The 24,489-nt window shown below is 38.8% G+C and overlaps 2 protein-coding genes across 10 annotated transcripts in view; both read right to left on the bottom strand.

Annotated features, from left to right (window-relative positions):
* Window positions 1–10,825, bottom strand: part of LOC310642091 (putative RNA-binding protein Luc7-like 2) — a 52,630-nt gene extending 41,805 nt beyond the window's left edge. The window contains exons 1-2 of the mRNA XM_083365502.1: window positions 10,687–10,825; window positions 9,609–9,729 (exon numbers count right to left, since the gene is read on the bottom strand). Coding sequence (XP_083221628.1) covers window positions 9,609–9,729; window positions 10,687–10,824 — 259 coding nt within the window. The 5' untranslated portion in view covers window position 10,825. The remainder of the gene's footprint in view (window positions 1–9,608; window positions 9,730–10,686) is intronic.
* A 196-nt stretch (window positions 10,826–11,021) lies between these two features.
* Window positions 11,022–24,489, bottom strand: part of UBN2 (ubinuclein 2) — a gene marked incomplete at its 5' end in the record, with an annotated part of 87,857 nt that continues 74,389 nt past the window's right edge. For 7 of the 9 annotated variants that reach the window (XR_014492830.1, XM_083365487.1, XM_083365490.1 and 4 more), the window contains one exon: window positions 15,300–23,579. Coding sequence is in view for 3 of the 9 variants with exons in the window: in XM_083365491.1 (XP_083221617.1) it covers window positions 23,533–23,579 (47 nt within the window). Of the gene's footprint in view, window positions 11,077–11,173; window positions 11,310–15,299; window positions 23,580–24,489 lie in introns of those variants that run through there. The other 2 variants (XM_083365493.1, XM_083365492.1) reach the window with 2 other exon arrangements.

The following is a 24,489-nucleotide window of genomic DNA, read 5'->3' as shown; positions in this document are numbered from 1 at the left end:
ATATTTTGGTAGACACAGAGAACTTTATCCACACCTAAGTGAACTTGCATATTTCAATTGAGGCTAAGGTCAACATAATTTTTTGCTTTACGAGCTCTGCAGCTCAAAAAATATTTTCACTTCCTGCCTGAGCAGGGGGTTGGACTAGATCAGGGCTTTTCAACCAGTGTTACGCGTACCACCAGTGGTAGTTTGCCACTTGGCAGGTGGTATGCATAGTGGTAGCGGGGCAGAGAGGAATGAGTTGAAGCGGCAGCAGTGCCACAGAAGCCCAAGGAAGAGATAGCTGGAGCTTCAGGGCTGTCGGGGTTCTGCAGAGGTGCCAGGATCAGTTCTGGGCTCCACCTGATTGGCGTTTCTGGGAAAGGAGAGGATATAAAATGAGGTGGCTTTGGCGGGAAAGGGCCAGCAAGAGGCTGCCCCGCCCTGCTCCCTGGGCACGCAAAGAGGAGGGGCCCAGTGCCAAACATTGCTGCTGACTGTCCCACTGAGAAAGGAAAAATGTAGGAGAAGCACTTCCCTTTCCCCAGGACACCAGCACTCACGTGCTTTCTGCCTTCTCCGTGCACCCCAAGGGCGGGGCAGAGATGGGAGGGGGGTTTGCTGGCTCCAGGGCTCCCTGTGGATCTAAGGCTGAGCGCGTTCCAGCTTTGATGGCCCCCACTGGTAGATCAGCACCACGCCTGCTCGCTGACCTTACCTCTAAGCCACCAGGCTTCCCTTTCATTGGGACTGGTGCAGGCTGTGATGCAATTGGCGGCACAATGAGAAGAAGAAACAAGAACTCAAAAAAACAGCTTTCATTACTTTGCAGCCTGCCATCACAGAAGGTTGAGGGCGCAGGGCTGCAAGGGCTGAGCGACACACATACCCTGCGCGCACACTCGTGCACACACAAACATGTGCGTGGGTCTGAGAGAGGTGAGCTGAGCCACGCAGAAGCTATGACAGGGGGAAGGGGAATTCTTTGTCCACCACTGCCTGCCTGTTGCCACCTCTGACCAGAGCCTCTGGCAATTTTTTTAAAAAAGGGAGGAAGGGAGGAAAAGTCAGGGAAGGAGGGAGGGAGGGAGGGAACTTGCTTGGAAAGGCAACTTGGTTGGAAATGCCCCAGTTCAAAGGAGGTGCATGGAAGAGAAAGGGGGGTGGAGAGAGGAGAGGCTATAAAAGAAGGGAAGAGATAAGAGGATGTAAAAGAAGGGGAAAGAAGAGAGGATATAAAAGAAGGGGAGAGAAAGGATATAAAAGAAGAGGAGAGAAGAGAGGATATAAAAGGGGGAGAGAAATTTGTTAAGAGTTTTGCCTCATTTTATGACTTTTCTTGCCACAGTTGTTAAGTGAATCACTGCAATTGTTAATTTAGTAACATGGTTAAGTGAATCTGATTTCCCCACTGACTTTGCTTGTCAGAAGGTTGCAAAAGGGGATCACACAACCCTGAGACACTGTGACCATCATAAATATGAATCGGTTGCCAAGCATCTGAATGTAAATCACAAGACCCTGGGGATGCTGCAACAGTCATAAGTGTGAAAAATGGTCATAAATCACTTTTTTCCAGTGCCATTGTAACTTTGAACAGTCACTAAGCAAACTGTTGTAAGTCAAGGACGACCTGTACTTTATCACTTTTTTCCATTTTTTTCTTTTGATCATCAGGTTTTTGACACCTTGCTAGGTTACTGGTGGTACTCGAATATTGCCATATCCTAAAAGTGGTACAATCGGTGAAAAGGTTGAAAAGCCCTGGACTAGATGAACTCCAAGATCCTTTCCAACTGTCAGGACCCACCCCAAACCACGTCTTAGGAAGACAAAAACTCTTGGAGTCAGGATTTTAGTCCAAAAGAAATCTTTACTATGACGTGCTCGGTTGTAGGAAATGAGACAGGGCTTAATATTTCCACGATGTAAACCCTTATAAAGAGTTCCCGGTTTAACCCCCCTTAATCCCCATTTGGTCAGTCCCCCCCCATCCTTCCTCTCGTATCATCCATCTCGTGGGAAAGAGGAAGTTAGGACCCTTTTGTTTATTGCTGACAAAACCCAGATGCTAACCCCCCCTTTTGTTTCCCCAGTTCAAAAGGCTTCTCCTTTCCTTTGAAATGCCTATTGCCGGTTCAATACACATCTATCCTCTTCTCTTCGGGAGATGACAGAATCCATGGGATATGTTTGAAACATTCCATTTATGAATATGATATAAATGGATTCTGACAGTCCGCTCTCCTTAGAAGAAAGGTGTGTCCATCTGTAGGGGGAGAAAAGAAAAGAGAAGAAAAAATAACATGTGTAAATGTTAACTCGGTTTGTTTGGATATTCTGTATGAAATCTCTTAAGCAGCTTTGGTGCTTTAACGTGGTGTTTGCTGACCCATTCATTTTCTGAGGAGGGGAGGTGTTTCCAAGCCACTAGATATTGAGTTGTTCCATGATGTCTCCTGGAATCCAGAATTTCCTTCACCTCGAAATGTTGTTCTCCTTCCACCATGATGGGAGGTGGTGGTGGTGGAATTTTTGTTCGTAGGGGAGATTGTTGTTCTCTCTTTATTAGACTGCAGTGAAAGATTGGGTGTATTCGTCTAAGATTTTTAGGTAGTTCTAATTCAACTGTTACTGGGTTTATGATTCTTTTAATTGGAAAAGGTCCAATGTATTTTGGTCCTAGTTTTTTACAGGGTTGGAGAGACTTAAGGTATTTTGTAGACAGATATACCATCTCTCCCACCTTGAACGGTGTGGGATCAGATCTTTTCTTGTCTGCCTGTGTCTTGTGTGCTAATCTAGCCTCTGTTAATGCTTTTCTGACAATAGGCCAGGTGTATTGTAACTGAGCAATCCATTCCTTTAGTTCTGGAATTACCGGTTCTTTTGGGGTTAGGTCAGGTATGGGGTTGAAGCTCTGGCCTGTGGCTACTTGAAAAGGAGTGTAACCTGTGCTGGAGTGAATTGCGTTGTTATATGCCACTTCTGCGAAAGGCAGCAGGTCTGTCCAATTGTTCTGCTGAAAATGTACATAACATCTTAAATATTGTTCAAGTACAGAGTTAGCCCTTTCAGATTGACCATTACCCTGAGGGTGATGACTAGATGTCAGTCCTTGGGTGGTTCCTAACAGAGATAAAAATTCCTTCCAGAATGCTGAGGTAAATTGCACCCCCCTGTCAGATATGATGCGTAGTGGTGCTCCATGCAATCTGTAAATATGTTGTACAAAAAGTTTTGCTAATGTTTTTGCAGTAGGAATTTTTGGGCAAGGTATGAAATGGACTTGCTTAGAGAACAGATCAGTAACAGTCCAGATAACGGTGTTTCCGTTGCTTTCTGGTAGTTCCACAATAAAATCCATGGCTATTTCTTTCCATGGGGCTGAGGGATTCGCCACTGGTTGTAACAGTCCTGGCGATTTCCCTTGTAACCTCTTGGCCATTGCGCAAATTTGACAGCTACCCACATAGCTTTCTATGTCCTTTTTCATAGATGGCCACCAAAATTGCCTTTTAGTTAAGTGTAAGGTTTTTACAAAGCCAAAGTGTCCTGCTGATTTTGTATCATGGCACAGTTGCATGAAATTGATTCTCTGTGTGGCAGGTATATATAGCTTCTCCCCCACCCACGGCAGTCCATCTTTAATTGTGCACACATGTTTATTTTTCTGGAACCATTCATCACTTTCCAAAGATTTCCTGAATTCTATTCCAGTTTGGCTATCTACCTTCGGTTTCATTTTTTCTTGTGCCCTGGTGGTGACTGGTGCTGCCAGTTGTTGTTCCGGTACAAGTGGTTTAAAGTCAGTAACTCTTGTGCTGTTATATTGGGGCATGCGGGATAATGCATCTGCCAGGAAGTTCTTTCCCCCCGGTAAGTGTTTGAGAGTGAAATTGAATCGGTGAAAGTGTTGGGACCAGCGGGCTTGCTTAGGAGTGAGCTTCCTGGGCGTTTTTAGTGCTTCTAAATTTTTGTGGTCAGTCCAGACTTGGAAAGGTATTTTATTTCCTTCCAAAAATTGACGCCAAGTTAATAATGACCACCTTAATGAGAATGCTTCCTTCTCCCATATTGGCCATCGTTGTTCAGTTTCTGTAAGTTTCCTGGATGTATATGCGCAAGGTTGCAACGCCCCCTCATCATTTTCTTGTAGTAATACGGCTCCGACTGCTACGTCGCTCGCATCTGCCTGTATTACAAAAGGTTTGTTGGGATCTGGGTGTTTAAGTACAGGTTCCGCAGAAAAGAGTCTCTTTAGCCTCTCAAATGCTGCTTGACATTCCATTGACCATTTCAGAGGCTGGCTGGGCTTCACGGGTGACCCCCCCTTCGTTTTCAACAAATTTGTGAGGGGCATGGCTATTTGGCCGAATGCAGGGATGAATTGGCGGTAGAAATTTGCAAACCCCAGGAAACTTTGCAATTGCTTCCGTGTGCGGGGGGGTGCCCACTCTAGTACTGCCCTGACCTTCTCTGGGTCCATTTCGATGCCCTCTGGGGATATGCGATATCCCAGGTAGTCGATTCTTTCCTTATGAAATTCACACTTCGATAATTTAGCATATAAATGGGCAGCTCGCAATTTCTTCAGGACTGCTCTGACTAGTTTGATATGTTCCTCTTTGGTTTCTGTGAAGATAAGGATGTCATCGAGGTAAACCAGGACCCCCTTATATAGGTGCTCTCTCAGTACGTCATTAATTAATTGCATAAAGACTGCGGGGGCCCCTTGCAGTCCAAATGGCAGTACTTTGAATTGATAGCACCCCATTGGGCAGTTGAATGCAGTTTTCCATTCGTCTCCTTCCTTAATCCTAATACGGTAGTATGCTTCCCTCAGGTCTAGTTTGGTAAAAATCTTTCCTTTCGATAGGTGGGATAGCATATCCTTCATTAGGGGAAGGGGGTATAGATTACATTCACTAATTGTATTTAGGTTCCGGTAATCTACAACCAAACGAAAGGAACCATCCTTCTTCTCCCTGAACAGAACCGGGGCGGCTACTTTGGGTTTGGCGGGCTCAATAAATCCTCTTTCTAAGTTTTTCTTTATGAATCTTTCCATTTCTGCCATTTCCCTTGGGCTCATGGCATACATCCTGGGTTTTGGGAGTTTTGCCCCAGGTTTGAATTCTATGGTGCAGTCTGTGGGGCGGTGGGGGGGGAGCTCATCTGCTCTTTCCTCACTGAAAACCTCAGCCAGGTCCCTGTATTCCTCCGGTATCTCTGTTAGCCCCTTCTCTTCCCCCACTGCTGCTTTTTCCTCCCTCTGGGTTGGGGGGGTGTTTGGGGGTTTTACGTTTTCCTGTTCCCCTTTTGGGAAGTTGAGTTCTGCAGTCCTCCAGTTTATCCCGGGGTTCCATTTCTTCAGCCATTCCAGTCCTAAAATCATTGGGCATGCCATGCCTGGGGCCACTATAAATGTTATGTCTTCCTCATGGGACCCCAGGGACATATGGAGTGGTAGAGTGGCTAGGGTAGCTGGTCCCCCCCCTGCTATAGACCCGTCTAATTGACTGAAGGAGATTGGTTGTTTTAGCCTCCTCACTGGGATGCTCAGTTCCTCCACCAGTGTTGGGCTGATGAGGCAGCGGATGCAGCCAGAGTCTATCAAAGCTTTTATTTCATTGGCTTTTGGTGCAGAGGAAGCTAATATAGTTACTGTCTTAAGTATGGGTGGAAGAGGTCCACTTACCAAAGGTTCTCCCTCTGAGCTGTCTTCCGAGGTGTCCACCGCCCCTGCAGTGTAGGCCGGAGTCCAATCCCAGGTTTTGGCAGAAATTGTGGACTCTACAGCTTCTGTCCCCTTCATGGAAGATTCTTTTGGGTTGCCTTGAGACTTCCCCAGCTTTTTGGAAGATGGTGCCTCTGTTTTGCGTGGAGGGGCTTTCGAACGACATTCTGCAGCACGGTGGCCCTCTCTCCCGCAATTGAAACATCCCTTTGATTTTTTAGCCGTGGCCGGTGGGTTTTCCCCCTCACGTGTTTGCTCGAGTGGCGGGCGGCCCCATGGTTTTCCTCTGCGTTGTCTTTTCAATAGGTCTATTTCCACTTCCTCTGCCAGGACATACCAGTCATCGAGATGGTAGGGGTCTCCCCGAGGCAGGCAAGCGTCATACAGGTCGTAGTTTAGACCGTCTTTGAAATGGCTGAGGAGGATGTCTTCTGGCCAGTTCAGCTTGCTGGCGATGGCTCGGAATTCTTGGGTATATTCGGCCACTGTTCTCCTGCCCTGCCTCACCGTCTTGATTCTCTCCCGGGCCTTCCGGTCAGCCAAAGGGTCCTCAAATCGTCGCCTCAAGGATGACATGAATCGGTTGAAGTCGTTGAGTTCTGGGGCGTTGGAGTCATGCAGGTTCACCACCCAGTCTGCGGCCGTCCCGTCCAGGGCAGATTGCACAATTCGGATGCGTGTTTTGTCACTGGCGATGTCCCGTCCGTACTCTTCCATGTAGCTGAGGACTTGGGTTAGGAAAAATCCCAGTCGTGATGGCTCCCCCTTGAATTTTGCTTCCAGGGGTGGGAATCTTTGGCTGGATCGTTGTCTGCGCCGCGGAGTGTATCGCTCCTCATCTCGATCCCCATCTGTGGGTCTGGGGGGGGTGGGTACCGCTGAGTCAGCGGCTCCTGTTCCATTGGACAGCCCTGGGGTTTCAGGTGTTGGGTCCCTTCCGTTACCCCTCCAGTTGCGACCCCAGGTGTTGTGGTTTCCAGCTCTCTCCTCCCTTAGTGAGCTCAGGGTTGTTTTCATCAAGTCAATAGCTTTTTCCAGAATCCGCTCTTCCTCACTGGCGTGCAGGGAGTTCTCCATCTCTTGTTTCCATTCCGGTTGGTGGTCGCTCCGTCTCAGGGTCACTTCTCTCGAAGCCTTTTTCCACTCACTTTTCCTTCCAACGCCCATCGACCACCGGGGTTTTTGTTCGTGCTGCTCCGCCGTTTCTTCCCAGGAGGAATATGATGCCTCAGTTTCCCAATGTTTCTGGGAGTTCGGCTGGGGGGAAGGCTCCTTCTCCGTGGGGCTTTCTTCCCTTCTTGCTTCATCGTCAGATATCATATTTATTTGCAAAGTCCCCCGGTAAGGTTCTTCTTCCCAGGTTGACTTTCGTTGCAAGCCCTGTCTAATGTCAGGACCCACCCCAAACCACGTCTTAGGAAGACAAAAACTCTTGGAGTCAGGATTTTAGTCCAAAAGAAATCTTTACTATGACGTGCTCGGTTGTAGGAAATGAGACAGGGCTTAATATTTCCACGATGTAAACCCTTATAAAGAGTTCCCGGTTTAACCCCCCTTAATCCCCATTTGGTCAGTCCCCCCCCATCCTTCCTCTCGTATCATCCATCTCGTGGGAAAGAGGAAGTTAGGACCCTTTTGTTTATTGCTGACAAAACCCAGATGCTAACCCCCCCTTTTGTTTCCCCAGTTCAAAAGGCTTCTCCTTTCCTTTGAAATGCCTATTGCCGGTTCAATACACATCTATCCTCTTCTCTTCGGGAGATGACAGAATCCATGGGATATGTTTGAAACATTCCATTTATGAATATGATATAAATGGATTCTGACACCAACGTTATTATTATTTCTATGCCAGTGTACTTCACTTCCACAGTACTAAATCATCCTCTGACTAAATCATTGTTTTCTTCATTTTGCATACACAAGAATTACCAGTATCTAAAAGCAACTGTGCCTGCACTAGCCTCAATGTGCTTAGTTTCACATTAACTGAATTTTGGGTTGTTTTAAATGTGAACTGATATCAATTTACAATAGGCATTACGTTGAATACTGAATTATTTAAACTCACACCATAATCACAATTTATCTACATTAATAAAATAAATAAATAATGTACTAGACTTCCTGAAAACTTAAAGAGTTGGATTTTTTTCTTTGCAATTTTGTCCAATTATAGTCAATTCTGTATTTTGATATTTGGACAGCATGAAATAAAATCAAACTGTGATTTATAATTGTGATTAAAAAAATCAGACCATGTCTCAATATTAAATGGACAGTGATTGCAAAGTTGAAAGATGAGGAATTATAAATAAAATCAAAAACTCTATTGAGCTATCCTCAAAGTGAGAAAAATAAACTGGCTGTAAAACTGGGTAATGGAAGGCATAAGGACAACAGTTATAGGAAGGTGTTATGTTAAAATATGATTGATTTTAGCTAGCAGTCAATACCTGGTAGTTTTTGCATGGTGATATGTAAAAATCACCAAGATTATATTATAGGGAGATTGATGCAAATTTGGTTTGTACAGACAGCTTTAAAACATGAGAAAATAAAGGTACAGTATTGCAAATCTATATATTACTAAAACTCTGATTCCTGTAACCTGTAACTGGGTGAAACAGTGCACCATAGGATAAAACTTTTTGGAGCAGGGGTCCCCAACCCCTGGTCCATGGACCAGTAGTGGGCTGCGGCAAGCCAGCAACCAGTCTGCATAAACAAGCAAAGCCCCATCTGCGGGATACAGGTAGCACACAAAACGATGCACTCTCCAGTCCGCGGAAAAACCTCTATGAAACCGGTTCCTGGTGCCCAAAATGTTGGGGACCTGTTTTGGAGGACTTCCGGTTTTGTGCCATAGCGCACTGCCAAGGGATTGCACAGCTCCGCAAAAGTTGGAAAGGATCTTGGAGTTCATAGTCTATATGCTACTAACACCCTCTGCCCTTTAACTGAGTATAACAGTTCATCACGGGGCAACAATTTTTGAACCAGAGTATAGTACCTCAACTGGACTAATTTACAGAATGCATCCAAAATCTGAAATCAATAACTCGTGTGGAAGTGAAATTTGGCAAATTTTATAAAATGTTCTGACATATTAACTGTCATAAAACATTTTCTGTGGTCAGTCCATGGTGTTTGACTGTGCTGTACAGTTTAACATGGGCTATTTTCAAGGCAGATATATCTTTAAATATCTCCCTGAATTCTTAAGCACTTTCCAGTGAAGGTAGTGTTGGAAGAAAAGTCTTCATCGTGGTTCATCCAAGTGGGGAATAAACATGGCAACTGCTTTAGGAAGAAGGTTGTAGTTTATTGCAGAGGAAAGCCAGACAGAAAGATGGATCCAACAGAAAAAAGGACTGACCACATGTGGGTAGTGGGTTTTTATACCCCCTAAACTCTATTGCTTGGAGTTATTTCCTGTTCCTGTGAGGCTACTTCCTGTGTCATGTATACTGTCCTGCATCCAGGTGTGCCCTTCTAGGAATCTTGCTGTTTGTATATCCCAGCCCCTGCCTCCCTTAGGGCTGGGGTATGCAGTGCTTTTTTTGTAAAAGAAAAAGGTGCCGGAACTCACACATCATAGAACCCAGCTTGCCTACCCTACAAGGTTCCATTCAAAAAAGGAATCTAAGAGTTCAGAACAAGAGCTAGCTGCTATGTATTGTAGTGTATATGAAACCTAAAGACAATATCAGGCTAGAAATTCTGTATGGCATACATTTTTATTTAAACAGACCATTTTGAAAAAAATACAGCTCAAAAATTCTTATGAAATAGTTAAACATTTATGGTTCCCATCCCTTTCCTCCAGGTTGTTGTGGTAGTTTAAATCCTACAAGTCCTGCCACTATGTCTGGTGATCGTTCTCCTTTGCCATGATATTCCTTATGTAGTACTAAGTATTCCCGGATACTACGCAGAAGACAGAGATAAGTAGCAGCCTGAAAATGTAAGTCATGCTGGGCTTTGCAGAGTTTTTCACTGGTTACCTGGAGTCAGAGAAAAGACATGCATAAGAAATGGCATTGTTTAACTCTAATTTTCAATTCAGATAAATATATTTTTAGCTTACAATAACAAGCCAATATGCGTGTGTCCAATAAAGCTGCCAGAATTTATTAGTGGCAGAACAATGATAGCATATAGAAGGAAGCTACTGTTCCACATAGAAAATTAAAACCTAAGAAAATGTTCACTTACATTTTTATTCCATTTTTAATATAACCCTGTCCTAAGGAATAACACAATCCTACCTTAAATGTAAATACTTTCCCCATGTGTTCTGAATTATAATTTCATGTGACCAAGATGGAAGGTAAGTTTTTTTAAAAAAAAATCTTCCAAATTGTCTGAACTAAGCTACTCGCAGTAGCTTTTTCCACTCCACGCAGATGTAACGTTCCACGTCAGAACTCCACAACGGCAACTCCTCTCTTTGCCTGCAACAATCCTCATTCCACTTGCTATGGCTCTCAGCTGCCATTTTGCATTGCAGGGGTCTCCAAACCTGGCAGTTTTCAGGGTGGCTGGGAAATTCTGGGAGCTGAAGTCCACAAGTGTTAAAAGTTACCAAATTTGGAGACCCCGCTGTATTGCATTATGTCCAAACAATGCAATACGTTTAATATCTTGAAATTCACACCGAACACAATGGGGTGGGGGAGCAGAAGAGGATCTATGAAATGCCTTGAAACCTCTCCACAAGAAACTTGCTACCGTACTCTTCAATAATTTAGCTTTTATCACGAATCAGTACAAAATTACGTTTTAGTTAATAGTTGCATAAAAATCCAGGTGCCTACTATTAGATAACACAGCTTCGCTAGTCCCTAATACTGAACTTGTAAAGCCCAGAGAAAAACGCCGTATTTGAAGGCAAAAGAAGCAAGTCGTTATTAACGCAAAGGTCGGACAGATTTCGAGTATTAGCAGCGGAATACACATACCCGATGGCAGCGGAAAGCTTCCTTCAAGTAACGATGTGCTGCCTTGTTTCTGTAACATACATCGCTCCCTCCTAGAGAATAACGTAGTTCCCTCAGTAAACCGCGGAAAGTACGCAGCGGCGACCCGAGAGACGCCATTTTGCTTCCGCTATTGGAATGCAATATCCAGCCAATCAGAGAGCTCAAACAAAAAGAAAAGGTCTGGCAGTTTTCAATAGCACGCAGTGTAAACTTGCAAGGCCAACCAGTTCCTTGCAGGTGGTGTTATTTTCATCTTCAGCTTTATAGAAGCGCAATATTTGAGCGGGACGCGAAAATCTCAAACGTGATAGATACCTAATCTATTGTAACGTAGTTGCTATCAGTTTAGCTATTAGAGCTTCATCTCACCTATTAGTCAGGGATAATGATAAACGGAAAGCGTTAATATAATATCGACGAATTTCAGACCCGTTTGAAAGGAGCAGGAAGGCAAGGGAAGCTTTGAGCCTTTTCGTTCAAAGTAATTCTCTGCTTTATTTGGTCCTTGAAAGGGTTCGTATCGGCCCATTAGAGGAGCTCCTCTCGAAGTCGTATATTCGATGCATCTCCGGGGGCCGCTGTGTAAGTCGTTCCTAACATGCCTAAAAGCGAGATTTCAGTAAACGATTAATATATACTACTATGTTGATACACATTCTGTAATAGGGAGAATATTGCCTTAAAACGACTAACGCAATACATTTGACACTGAGCTAATTATATGTAGTGCTCCAATTAGAGAAGTATTTTGAAAATACATTTTTCCGCTCAATTATAGGGTATCATATATAGAAGGAACTTTTCACAGATCATTGCTTTTAGCGAGCCCCAGCATTAGCTATTGCCTGGGCGCCACTATGATTTTCACTGTACTTTTGTTTTCTGAAGTAAGATTTTGGTGTGGATCAGCAACTTCTTAGGAAAAGAAAAAGAACATAAGGTCAAAAGTAAAACCACCCCAGATGGGACTCGAACCCACAATCCCTGGCTTAGGAGGCCAATGCCTTATCCATTAGGCCACTGGGGCTAGTGCAAGCCAACTTCTTCCAATCATCTAGTTAACATCACTATCCTTTGAAGATTGGTCCCACCCCTTCCGACCATGTTATATATTCATGGTTAGTAACGCTTTAGCTTTGTCAAATCATAGATATTTAGGTGATGCACAGTACACCATAAGACCCATATGGAACTGGATTCAAAAGCTTTCTAACAAAGCACCTGCATCTTCTGCTTTCACAGTGGATATTAGAGCAGAATATTAACTTGTCAATTTTGTTCAGGTACCGATTTGCATATAAGTAGGAATACACGTTCGAGGAAGAATTGTAATAATGTTTCTTTGTTTCATTTATAAATGCATTTCAGAAATGTCCTAATATATTTGTTGCATTTGAACATTTACCTGGTAGCACCAACACTTTCTTAAGCATGGTATAGTCTATCTTCTGTCCAAGTTTTCAACATCTGATTTTTTATATGTAATTGAAGTGCAAACATTCCTAATATTCCAGCAATTTTCCCCATAACAAGCCAGTGAGATGAATTGGTTTGAGAAAAACTGACTATACTGTTTTTCCTCTTCCTCGTAGATGTCCCTCCCCCCAAAAAAACTTCTGAATTGGTCCATAGCAGTACAAGAGCCAGAAGTTTACATGCATTCTTCTAGTTAAGACTGCAAAAAGGCAGTGATACAAGTTATGCTGCCTCCTACAGCCAAGTGTTAATGTGCTTCAGTCACAATGCCCATGAGTCATAGTTCTTAAAGATTTAATGTATGATTAGTTTATTTATTTATTTATTTATTTATTTATTTATTTATTTATTTATTTATTTATTTATTTATTTATTTATTTATTTATTTATGGGACTTATATGCCGCCCTATCTCCCGAAGGACTCAGGGTGGCTAACAACAATAAAAACAACAATACAAAAGTTAAAGGAGATTAAATAAACAGCCCCAAAATAAATTAACTAAACAATTTAAAAATTAAAACATTTTAAAAAACCCGTCATCAATCCAGGTCAGCCTGATGAAAAAGGAAAGGAGTTGGTTCCACAGGGCTGGCGCTCCCACAGAGAAGGCCCTCCCCCTGGGGGTCGCAAGCCAACATTGTCTAGCCGACGGCACCCTGAGGAGGCCCTCTCTGTGTGAGCGCACTGGGCGATGGGAAGTTGTCCCCGGCAGCAGACGGTCCTGCAAATATCCCGGGCCTAGGCCATGTAGGGCTTTAAAGGTAAGTACCAGCACCTTAAATCTCACCCGGAAGACAACCGGCAACCAATGCAGCTCACGCAGGAGGGGTGTAATATGGGAGTATCGGGATGGTCCCATCACAACCCGCGCGGCCGCATTCTGCACCAGCTGGAGCCTCCGGGTGGTCTTCAAGGGCAGCCCCATGTAGAGAGCATTGCAGTAATCTATCCGAGAGGTAACGAGTGCATGAGTGACCGTACGTAGGGCATCTCAGTCCAGATAGGGGCGCAACTGTGCCTTCTCTAACTTTCTTTCTCCAGCTGGAAAAAACACCACCAATTGTTCTCCCTAATGTATGGCAGAACAGAGTTGGGGGATCCCGAGTATACATGTGCAAGATTGAAACAAAATGTTTAATTTTCAGTGAAATGTGTAAATCAACATGGAATTGAGGTTTTCGCACAGGAATGCTAGGCCTTCAATGGACTGAAGTTCCCTTGTTCAAAAATCGTCTGCCTGACAGAGTGGTGGGGCAGGAAATGGCACAAAGTGGCATGAGAGCAAGCTGACAAAATTCTTTTTTCTCATCCCTACATCTGTCACCTGAGATGTGATGGTTTTTGTTTTTTCAGGGGAATGCTGATCTGAAAGGTGCAAGCTGAGCAATCGGTCTAATAGAACAGGATTGAGCTTGCAGGCAACTGATAGATCTCTCTCCTGCATCTTACTGTCCTGTGTATTGTTAATCATGTGTAACATATTTAAAAATATCTAGAAAAAGTAATAGAACCCTCAACGATTATTTTCAATTTATAATCAAATTATTTCCTAGGTTGCCAAGGCAAGACCTTTTCAGTCTTTCACAGCTTCAGTTGGTTAAGAGGTTAATTGATAAGTGAAGGATGTCCAGGTGGCCAGCATGCAAATCTCTCTGAACATAATTACAAGGAATATACTTTAAATTTTTGACAGGAATGCCAAGTCATCCTAGACTGTTCTTATATACTAAACTATTTTGACAGGGTGCGAGTGTGTGCGTCAGCGTGTGTGTTCCGGAAAGTTACTCACTCTCAAGCTAAATTAACCAAACTGCCAGTAACCTCCTCAGATTTTTTCGTTTATGGGACTGCTAAAAAAATATTTTCTTCTTCGAAGATTGCATTGCCTAACTGACCCTTTCTAGTGAAACAACAGGCAAGTAGATGTCTCTGTAAAGCCAAAAAAAGGAATTGCTTACAGCCAAAGCCAAAATGGCCAGAGCACAGTCCCTGCAATTGGAGAAGACGGAATGATCACAGAAGCCCCAAGTGGTCAACAGGGAGTTGAGAGAAGATGAAACACTTTAATAGTGGAGCAGCTAGAGAGAACTTTTGGTTGCCTCTAAGTGGACTGGAGATGAGATAGAGATGGCATTATGAAGTCATGCCTATTAAAAAGAAAGTTACCCATTAGGTTAACAACTATGAAGTCACAAGAGTGTGATCCAATGGGAAGATCAGCTGTATTTAAAATTATGGCTCTATCAAAATGAATATACTTATTTAAAAACGTTTTTGTGCAAATTCTTGGTAATATAAATTATTGGTAAAAATTAAAGAAATTTTCTTTTCAGACCTCAGAATCTTGTACTAACTTATTTAATATGCCCTCAGATCCTGACATTTAATTAGTACAGTATTTTACTTTATAAACTCAAACAGCACTCAATACATCATGATTTCTTAAATACAAGAGAATCCTATAAAACACTAGATATATAGGGAAATGGGTATAAAAACCAGTTAATGTTTTATCCTTTTTAAAGGGAAGAAAATACATAGATTTAGAAACTATAATTGCTCCATTATTCCCAGGATATCCAGATTAGTGTATTCATTCTGTGATATACGTACAAGGTACACAGGGTACCATTATGTGATATATGTACTCAAGGTACACAGAACAGAATGGTGAGAATTTACATAGAAATTTTATATCAGATATCTCTAAATACTATTTTTAGTTATACTGGTTGCCAATCTAAGAGTAAGTATATTCACAGTTCATCTATTCTTACATTCCTAGCAAAGAATCTATTCAATATTCCTTGAGAGGTGCTGTCAGAAACTTTTTCAGCTATCATTAGAAGCTACAAGACATAGATTTGTTTGTTCGCACTTACCTATTTTCCACTATCCATGAGCAATTCATTAGTCATCATAGGGTGTGGCTCTTTTTTTTTACTGTTGTGAATTTGTTTTGGTTATTTTAAAAACAAATTATATCAATTTCTGCTGTAGAATTGTTTAATTACGCTTCTGAAAAATAAGCATGTCTATTTTCTAGGTATCTTGCATGTTACCAAATTAAGATATGCAAAAGAGTTTGTAGTAACATATACCAGCCACACAATGTATATGTACATTCCTCTTTATTTAATACAGCACAGACACATGGCACATACAAAAGAAAAACACTCATGAAACTCCTGCCACATTTAAAGACAGGCACATCTACTCTCAGTTTGAACACTGAAGCTGAGTACTTCTCATCAAATATCTGCTAGTTAACTATAGATGGATTCTCAGATAAAGCCTCCAGCCAAAATAATAATAATCCACACCCTGTTTGAAAAAGTGAAATTGAGACAGTAATTTCTGGATTATAGAAGCAGGTAAAATCACTCTTCTAGAAAACTCAATTCATGAGTTTTTGGAGCAAATATATTCTATTCACCATTTTAGTTTTCAGGCCCATGGTATAATAAAATGTACTAAGAGGAAAGTGTTTATTTCCCAGTAAATTTAATTGTATTTTGAAACTGGAAAGGACCTGAATATACATTCAGAACTGGCATAGGCTTTTTGTGGCAGCAGTTTCCCCTTTTCTGTACTCCAGTTTTACATGGAAAGTAAGTAGGCAACCAGGTCTTCTGATAAAGAGCCTAACATACTTTAAAACAGGTATTTATAAAAAGGAGAATGAAAGGGTTATTTACAAAATTCATGGCTGGTGCAATACATCTTTTAAGACACACTATGTTACAATCTTTGGGGGTCCTGAGATTATTATGGAAAAAAAATAATTCAAATATTGTGTTTGGAATCATTGAAACGGGAAAAAAAAAGATCAATTCATTCTTTTAAATCTTTCAGGTTGGTAGAACACATTTCTGTAAAAAGGAAGTCAAAAAGCAGTTGGCACAAGTAACTAAATGTGTATAATTATACAAGCCCTCTTACTGAGAGCAGCTACATATTTGTTGCATGGAAAAAATGTGATGAGGAAAAATATTCTTTCCAGATGGCTCAAACCTTCCACTAATTTTAGAAATACTCAGGTTCAAAGATAGAGCCAAGCTATACACAGAACAGAATAACTGCTTCAGATATGTTTACCAGGCATGGATAAATTTAGCACAACTGCTTGATAAAAATAGGTACCTTAAAGAAGTCCATAGAAAAATCTATAACTGTATTCCATAAGTATCAGTGGATGAATTTTGTCAATTAATAAGGAAGTCTCCTTGTTTTTTATGGCTAACCATATTTTGTTAAAGGTTTTTTTGCTGAATATTGAGAAAGTATTCAGAAATATTGTTTCCACCAGGAGAAAAATACTAAAATAGAATTTCTAGAATTTTTTAATTTGAAAACTGCACTATTAGAATCAATTTATGAAAAGCATGTTCTTTTCTAGAATGACAAGTTCAGTGCAATGCTTTAAATTTATAACCACATCAATGTCCAACTGCAGAATTTATCTTACAACTCAGAAAATCCTAACATGTTTTTAATTTTAAATAGTGATACCTAGGTACTGAATATGATTAAAACGTGTTTGAGAGATGGATCCAATAAGTAACACTGCTCAGCAATTTAAATTAAAATTATTTTAAGTAAATGTTCTTGACTGAAAATACACGCAAAAAAGTGCACCAGCTTCCATAACATGATGTTTAAACCTCTGGTTTTCTCAATCCATTGCTGAAAGGTGCCAAAGAAGGAAGAAAATTTTTTTAGATCACTTCTCCAAAGAAGAATCTATATGGATGGAGTTCTAATTAACTAATTAGCCTCTTTGTACAGGTGAAATATTTATTTATTTACTTACAGATTTACTAATTTCAAATGGGAGATTGTTCTCTATTCCATATCTGCATGTTTGATTATAGTTAGTAAAAGGATAGCACCATCAGATTTTAAAAATTTCTTAGTCTCTCAGAACCCTATCATTGTACTAGTGAAAATGTTCCTGCTATTTAAATTTTAATTTCACTTTTACAAAAATATTTTCATAATACACACATTCAAAAAGCTTTGTCATGTTTCTTTGGGTAGATATTAACAATAGCCAGGGGAAAATATCTGCCATACTAAACATGGAATTTTAGTAGTTTTACTAACTACTAAAATCAAACAAAAGCATTACAGAGAAAGGCAGTGCTGAAAATAAAATGGTACTGTACTAAAGCCCAACCATCTTTAAGGTCTGAGAGCCTTACCTACAATCTTTATTTTAAATTAGCTGACTTTTCCAACTATTCTAATGTGTGACGAGACAATTAAATATTTTCCCTTTTACCACACCAAATTAAAATGTAAAAGGCAAAATTTTGTAACAGAAAATGTACATTACTTATATTGTTTCAGGAGCACTGCAAAGATTAAAGATTATAATTGGGTTACAAAGCTCCAGAAATGTGTTTGTTACATAGAACAAATATTTCATTGTATAAAAATTGCCCCAGATGAAAGTGATGAGAATCCTAGTTTTCTGACATGGCTGAAGAAAATATAATTCAATTAAAAGAGCAATTGGTAAATATCTACATATGGTGATGGATTTAAATTTAGATAACTGCAAGAGGGCTGGCAGAAGAGTTGTTTGCAGAAGGTTCTTCTAGGTCAGACATGTCAAACTCGTGACGTCATGTGACGTTGCGCAACATATCAGAGCCTTTTCGCCATTGCTGGCAATGGGGTGGGCACGGCTTCCGGATGATGCGTCTGGCCTGCGGGCCGGCAGTTTGACACCCCTGTTCTAAGTCATCAGGTATCCTTTCCTCATTTCTCCATATTACAGTTTATCCTGACCTATATTATTTCTGTTATCTGAAATGACTGTTATGCAGGCATACAATTCTGCCAGTCATCTTCCAGGTGCTTAAATCTAGATCAAATTCATATCTAAATGGATAATTCTAAGTGATCTCTTCAAGTGTCAACATAATTCTCCAACTTCTAAAAATTGTTAAAAGGTATAATAAAAAAAACCCTAAGCAATAGTGTCCTGAGAAATGCATTCAGAAAATAATTCTAAAAAATTAGGAACAAATGGTTCAAAATTGTAAAAACTCAATTCTGAAAACCAAATATATAGTTTACAATAAACTTCAGCATGACAACTGATCCCTTTCTTCCTAGTAAGAATTTTCTTGCTATAAGGAAGTTTCTTTAGACTCTTGGAGGAAATTCAACCTCCTCTCTTATCAATCACTGCAATTAGAAACATGTTTACAAATTACATAAAATACTTTATATTCCTCAATCATACCAAATTGCTTTACCTGAACAAAAGATAATACTTTAATTTCTAGCAGTATTCAATATTATTTGAGTATTCAACCATCCATTCAGAATTGATTTGAAAGAGAAATGCAACTTATATTTTGTTTCAAAGATCAGTGGAACCTTAGTAATATAGTTTTAAAAAGTTAAAAGTTTTACAAATATAATAAAAAAATTAAATGTATGATTACTTATTTTGATTGGTAGGTTGCATTCATACATTTGTCACAGTTCTTTGTAACAGATTTTGTAAAAAACAAAACAAAACCACAGTGAAATCTTTGCTTAAAAGTATACTGATTCTTTGCTTAAAAGTATACTGCTATTCTTTGATTTAGCCAATTTGTTACTTAAAGAAATTTTTTGTTTTACAATATGTAAAGATATGTATCTGAGCAATGCAAAGAAGCTCTCACTGTATTTGGTGCATGGAAAACTAAACTTTTAATTTAGAAGATTGAATCAGTGTCACCATCAACAGGCAGCTTCCTAGGGTGAAGCAGTAGGCTTCTTAGGCAGCAGAGATAGGCCATATGAAAATATTTTTATTGAAGAAATATAAAATATTTTATTACCTACTAGTCTGTAACCATTCAAATATAATTTATTTATAACATTTTTAATGTGAAGAAATATTCTGCTCTTTCTCTGTTACAGGGAAAAATGCCAAATTTTAGAATGGTCAGTTTAGTATTATAATTTCCAGACTGCTATTTTAAATTACAATCTGAAACTCCAGTGGAAATGGCTTAGTGTACTACAAACCACTTCATTACAGTTGCTCAAATACACTGTTTATAAATTGTGCCAAAGTTCACTTTCAGAAGTAAACATTAATGCTACAAAAACAGATTCAACATAAGAAAAATAGTGCTGTGTGCAAAGAACAAGCACATAGAATGACAGTTATGCAACAGCAGCTATAACATTACACATACTGAACACTAATTACAGAAGGGTAAAAGTTATTTTAACAACATAAAGTCACTTGGGCAGGATCAAGGACTTTCCAAATATCTCCAAACACTTCTGAATATACTTTATGGGGATAAGAGGGAACAAAAAGAAAAGGCACTTAACCAAAAGCCTGAATCAAGTAAGTTGGAGGATTAACTCCATTCAGCGATAGAACTAAAGTATATATATAAAAAAACCTAAAGGTCATACAATTATAATTGCATAAACATTTTATGATATCTATTATTTTAATCTTGGTGTTAACTTTTTGGGAAATAAAAAGTGTTCTGTGTCCTCCAACATAACAAGATACTTAGGTTAAAAAAAACTTTTCAAAATTTCACATGATTTTTTTTCCTGCACTACTATTCTGAAAAGTTCAAAAATAAAGACTAATAATTATATCATTTGTCAACATTCCAAAAAACTAACATCCTAATTTTTTTCTGGGCAAACAGTTCTAAAAATCACTGTGTAAACTAGATTTAAATGTATTTATAAATATAATCAAAATATTTTAATGAATGTAGCAGCAAACATAGTAAATAACTGAGTCCTAACAAACTATCATCTGATTATGATTCAATGCAACTGATGGTAACCTGGGATTTGTGAATTATTTTTATAACTGCTTTGGATCAAATGGAGAGGTTAAATGGAGGTTGGATTAGTCAGCTAAGAGTTTGAAGAAGTATACCATGATTACCTGCCCCATTCAGAATCTATTGAATAAATTACGGTAAACCCTAATTTCATGGAAACAGATGTCAAACCCACAGCACCCACACCTGAGATTTTGACTCAACATTCCCATCTGTCTTGCTGGAGACAAGACAATGTAAAAGGCTGAAAAAGGAATGATTTTAAGCCATCAAATATTACCTTGGGGATGGAAGTATGCATTGTTAAGACATTTCTTTGTTCATGTTTTCCATACTTCATAAAGATCCAAGATAACCTAAGGAATTGCTAACTGTTCCCATTGGGACAAGAAACACATGATTTAAATGATTCTGAAATTCAAAACCTGTATGTCAAAATTATTGCTTATATTTGAGGCTCAGTGTAAGATCACTATTTTAGCCCTAAGTCTCAAATAATTTAAATTCAGAAATGAAAGTTTTACCTTTTATTGCTTGTGAATACTGAACAGGTTCAACATAAGAACTATTTAACTCTACAAATACATTTTAAAACAAACTAGGCTGTTGAAAATATCTAAATTAAAAATCGCTGTGCAGGAAGTGTACCTCACTTGCATTGTAATAGTACTGATATTCTATTTGCTCTTTTCAGTTCTGATTATCTTCTTCATGTCCTTATGTCCATTGTAGAGAAGCTCATGGAGTTATCATTTAGATTTATTCTAATCACAAAGATCTTGTTTTACTGAGAACATCAAGAGCAATTGTCTTCTATCACTTCTTTCATGGCATTATGTCTCCAGATACTCCAGTTTACTATTAAGCTCAAAAGAGCTGAACTCTCTTCATATATTTAGCAAAACAAAGAGGCCCCAATTGCCATGTAATAAGAATCATAAATTCAAATCAATTAATGTGCTTTCATTAAATTCTACATTAGAAATATTGAAGAGCAACAAGAAAGCCACTTGTGTTATTTGGTTTTATGAGAAATAACTCTTTCACTCTTTTTTAACATAAACATAAACCGCTTTCTGCCACCAAATTCCTATTTAAAAATGGTTTTACCTTTCACACTTTCCATCGTTGTATATCAATTATAGAAATTTAAACTAAATTTAAAAGTTAATAACTACTTAATATTTAGTTTTCATAATGTAATATGGAATGTCAGGGTCTCAGTATGCCTCTTTTAAGAGAATTTTATTTTTATGGTATTTTAAAAACATTGTTTCAAATATAATTTTATTATCTTAAGTCTTTTCTTCCAAATGTATTTTTTATTTATATGTACATGTGTGTGTGTGTGTGTGTACATGCATAAATACACAGATTTGAAGTTGCCAAAAGGAAACAACTTATACAACAGTAGGTCTTATTTGGCTATTTGTAGGATATGCTCATGGAGAATATTTTGCTTACCTTTGAAATGAAGGTAAATCAAGCAAGAGAATAAAATTAACCAATTAATATTGAAGGAAGAAGAAACAAATAAATGCTTTGGAGATGTAAAAAAATATTTTGAACTAAACACTTTGTAGTTTCTTCTACCAAACTATCAAACAGTTATCCTTTTTAAAAGCCCTTTGTTTACCTTCTATTCAAGATTGATTTGACTCTATTTTTAATCCATATTTTGTGCAAGTTTTTTAAAAAATAGGGTCAACCCAACATTCAGTTTCTATGTTTATATTATATATTATTTAAATATACACTTTTACAAATATGATAAGTAGTAATCTCAATCAGTAAGATTAAGCTACCTTGCTTTGTAAGATGAAATAACATGTCTTTGTAAACTTGATAACTAAATACATATCTGTCACAAAACAGCAGAAGAGTTATCTTGGCCACCATACAGTAAAACTATATGCACATAAGAAGTAGAATTCTATAGGAAGCCACAGATACCATATTACTGAGTTTCATACTATAGCAATTAATGCTACTCAATAGTTGTCTTTTTAAAATATGGTTTCTCTTTAGAGCAGCGCAAGAGATTGCAATTGGAATCAAATAAGCCTCCAGCTAAACATGCTGGCATATGTACATACTTTTGCTGGATGATGACCATATCGCCAGGAATGTTTAAAAACCAACTCTTACTAAAAATAAAATATCAGATTTAAATTAAAGAAAAGGCTTTAGTTTGGGGATTAAACTATGATTTCTAGACTTGACCACCACTGAAACTTTTACAACATAATGTGACAATGTTTTGACTTTTTCTCCCAGAATTACATCCTGAAATACATTTCTTCTGCATTAATTAATGAGTGCAATACAAAGCAGTTCCTACATTTCTTTCCTAGACTCTAACATATTGGTTTCAAAATGAAAGCCAGCCTACAAGTTGTATGTTCAAGCAACAACAAATCAAGTATCTCCCAGTTTAGCAGGTTTAAAGAATACTGGGAATAAAAATGTTAAAGCCTAAACAGAAGGCACCTCAACTATACTCTTTGGAGAGAGCTTTGAACATTTCTGATAAAAGGTCTTACTTAAAAGCTGTAAGAAATCAGTACAGCACATATCTTCTCAAAGCCAATAGAAGAGGAAGAAGAATCTGAGACTATCTTCACAAAGGAGAGAAATGGAATATTTCTACATTCTATTAATATATGAAAAATAAGGCAACTCTGAAATGGTTCAGCAAATCTAAGTGATAAAATAAACCTTCTGCCAAAGGTACTGAAAATAAAGGTATGCTCTGATAAAGCCAATTCATGCTAATCTTATATCTGAGTATTTGATACTAAAAGGAAGATTTTAAGTTCCACTGAAATGTGTGTGATTACAAAACACCCTCCATTTTTAAAATCTTTATCTGAAATAGAAAATTCTCTGCCCTAATCAGTTACAGTATCTAGGGAAAATATTACCCAAGACAAATTATGTATAATCTTCAGGCTCTTCAAAGAGCAAACAAGCAGCCTTGATTTTGGGTAGAGAAAATGCGTACTTCCTTTATGCTGATATAAACACTTTTTCTCCTCTATACTTCACCTTATTCAAACTCGCAGAGAACGTTTCTAACTGCTATAGCTTGTAGACTTCCCTGGGGCCTCCACATGGCTGAAGTGAATGGATGGCCTTACTTGCATGGTGAATACAGATGTCTATTTTAGTTTCCTTTGACAGTTCCTTTACCAGACATCAGCCTGTAAAAAGGCTTGAGTTGCTGTAGGTTTGACAACTGAACCTGTGTGGCCAACCCTTTCTGAGACAATTGGGATAAAAGGCTTTGAGAACTGTCCTGAAAACAAAATCAAACTATGAGTTTTTTATAAGAACACTTTCCTCCTTTTTCTTCTCTCTTTGATCAAGTATTTTTTTTGTCCTCACCACAGTGCTTAGGATCAGAATATGTAAACATTGACAGAAACAGCAGCTCTGTGTCCATGTAAGCATTTTCCCAACTGGTCATTCTCCATCAGCAAAGTAGAACCACATTTACTCCCTTACTTAGCAGGACATCACTGGGTTTTCCTCTGTAACTTAGCATCCACTTTGCTTTGGCCATCTAGAATTGAGGATGAAAAAGAGAAACCAATTCATAAAAAAGAAATGATGATTTATTAAATTTCTCTACCACTGCAATCATACGATTTTTGGTGGTACACAAATATAGAAAATAAACACCCTTGGTTAAAAAAAGCCTGTATAAACAAGCAAACACACAGATAGCTACAATCAATCAACAATCAAGCTAAATTGAAGAAACATTTAAAAGATCCCATGATAGTATCATCTTAATACTTAAGTTAATTCACTTTTGAAAGTTTAATACCAAAGTAAATCTAGCTTTCATGGGAAGCCTATTTCATAATGTGGAGGTCATGAAAAAGAAACAACTTCTCCTAGCTTCATTCCCCCCAACTTCATAAAAATAAAGAATTGCAAGCAATTTTTCCCAGAATGTACATGTTATGTAGGCCAACTCTTATCTGAAGGAAATGTTTCTTAAGGTAACTTGGTGTCAAGCCAAGTTAAGCTTTATAGATTAAAAAAAATACCTTAAATTGTACCTAGAAACTTACAGGAAATTAAAATAGGTCCACAACACAGGTTTCTGGCTTCTATTGCAAGTTAACAGGCAGATTGCTGCCTTTTTCAAAGTGATCTTTAGAGGCAGTCTCATATAAAGTACCTGTCTGTTCTTTAGGGTAGATCAGGCTCAAAAATTAATGTCAAGCAAGTATTACTCTTACTGTAACAGCTATAGTAAAAAAATCTTGCAAATCTGATCCGCTTCCTCCTCCCCTCTATCTCTATGAGAACTAGGGAGAGGGGATTTTTTTCCCCCTCACATTACTTTCTTCACCTGAGCTCAACATATTTTTTATCCGATCCTTGCCTTCCTAACATTACTGATCTTTGAGGCCTTTCCCACTTCCAACTAACAGTTCTTTGCAGGAGTTTAACCAAGCATT

This window comes from Vipera ursinii, assembly GCF_947247035.1.
Source record: "Vipera ursinii genome assembly, chromosome: 6".
NCBI lineage: Eukaryota > Metazoa > Chordata > Lepidosauria > Squamata > Viperidae > Vipera > Vipera ursinii.
This window is presented reverse-complemented; position numbering and strand designations above follow the sequence as displayed.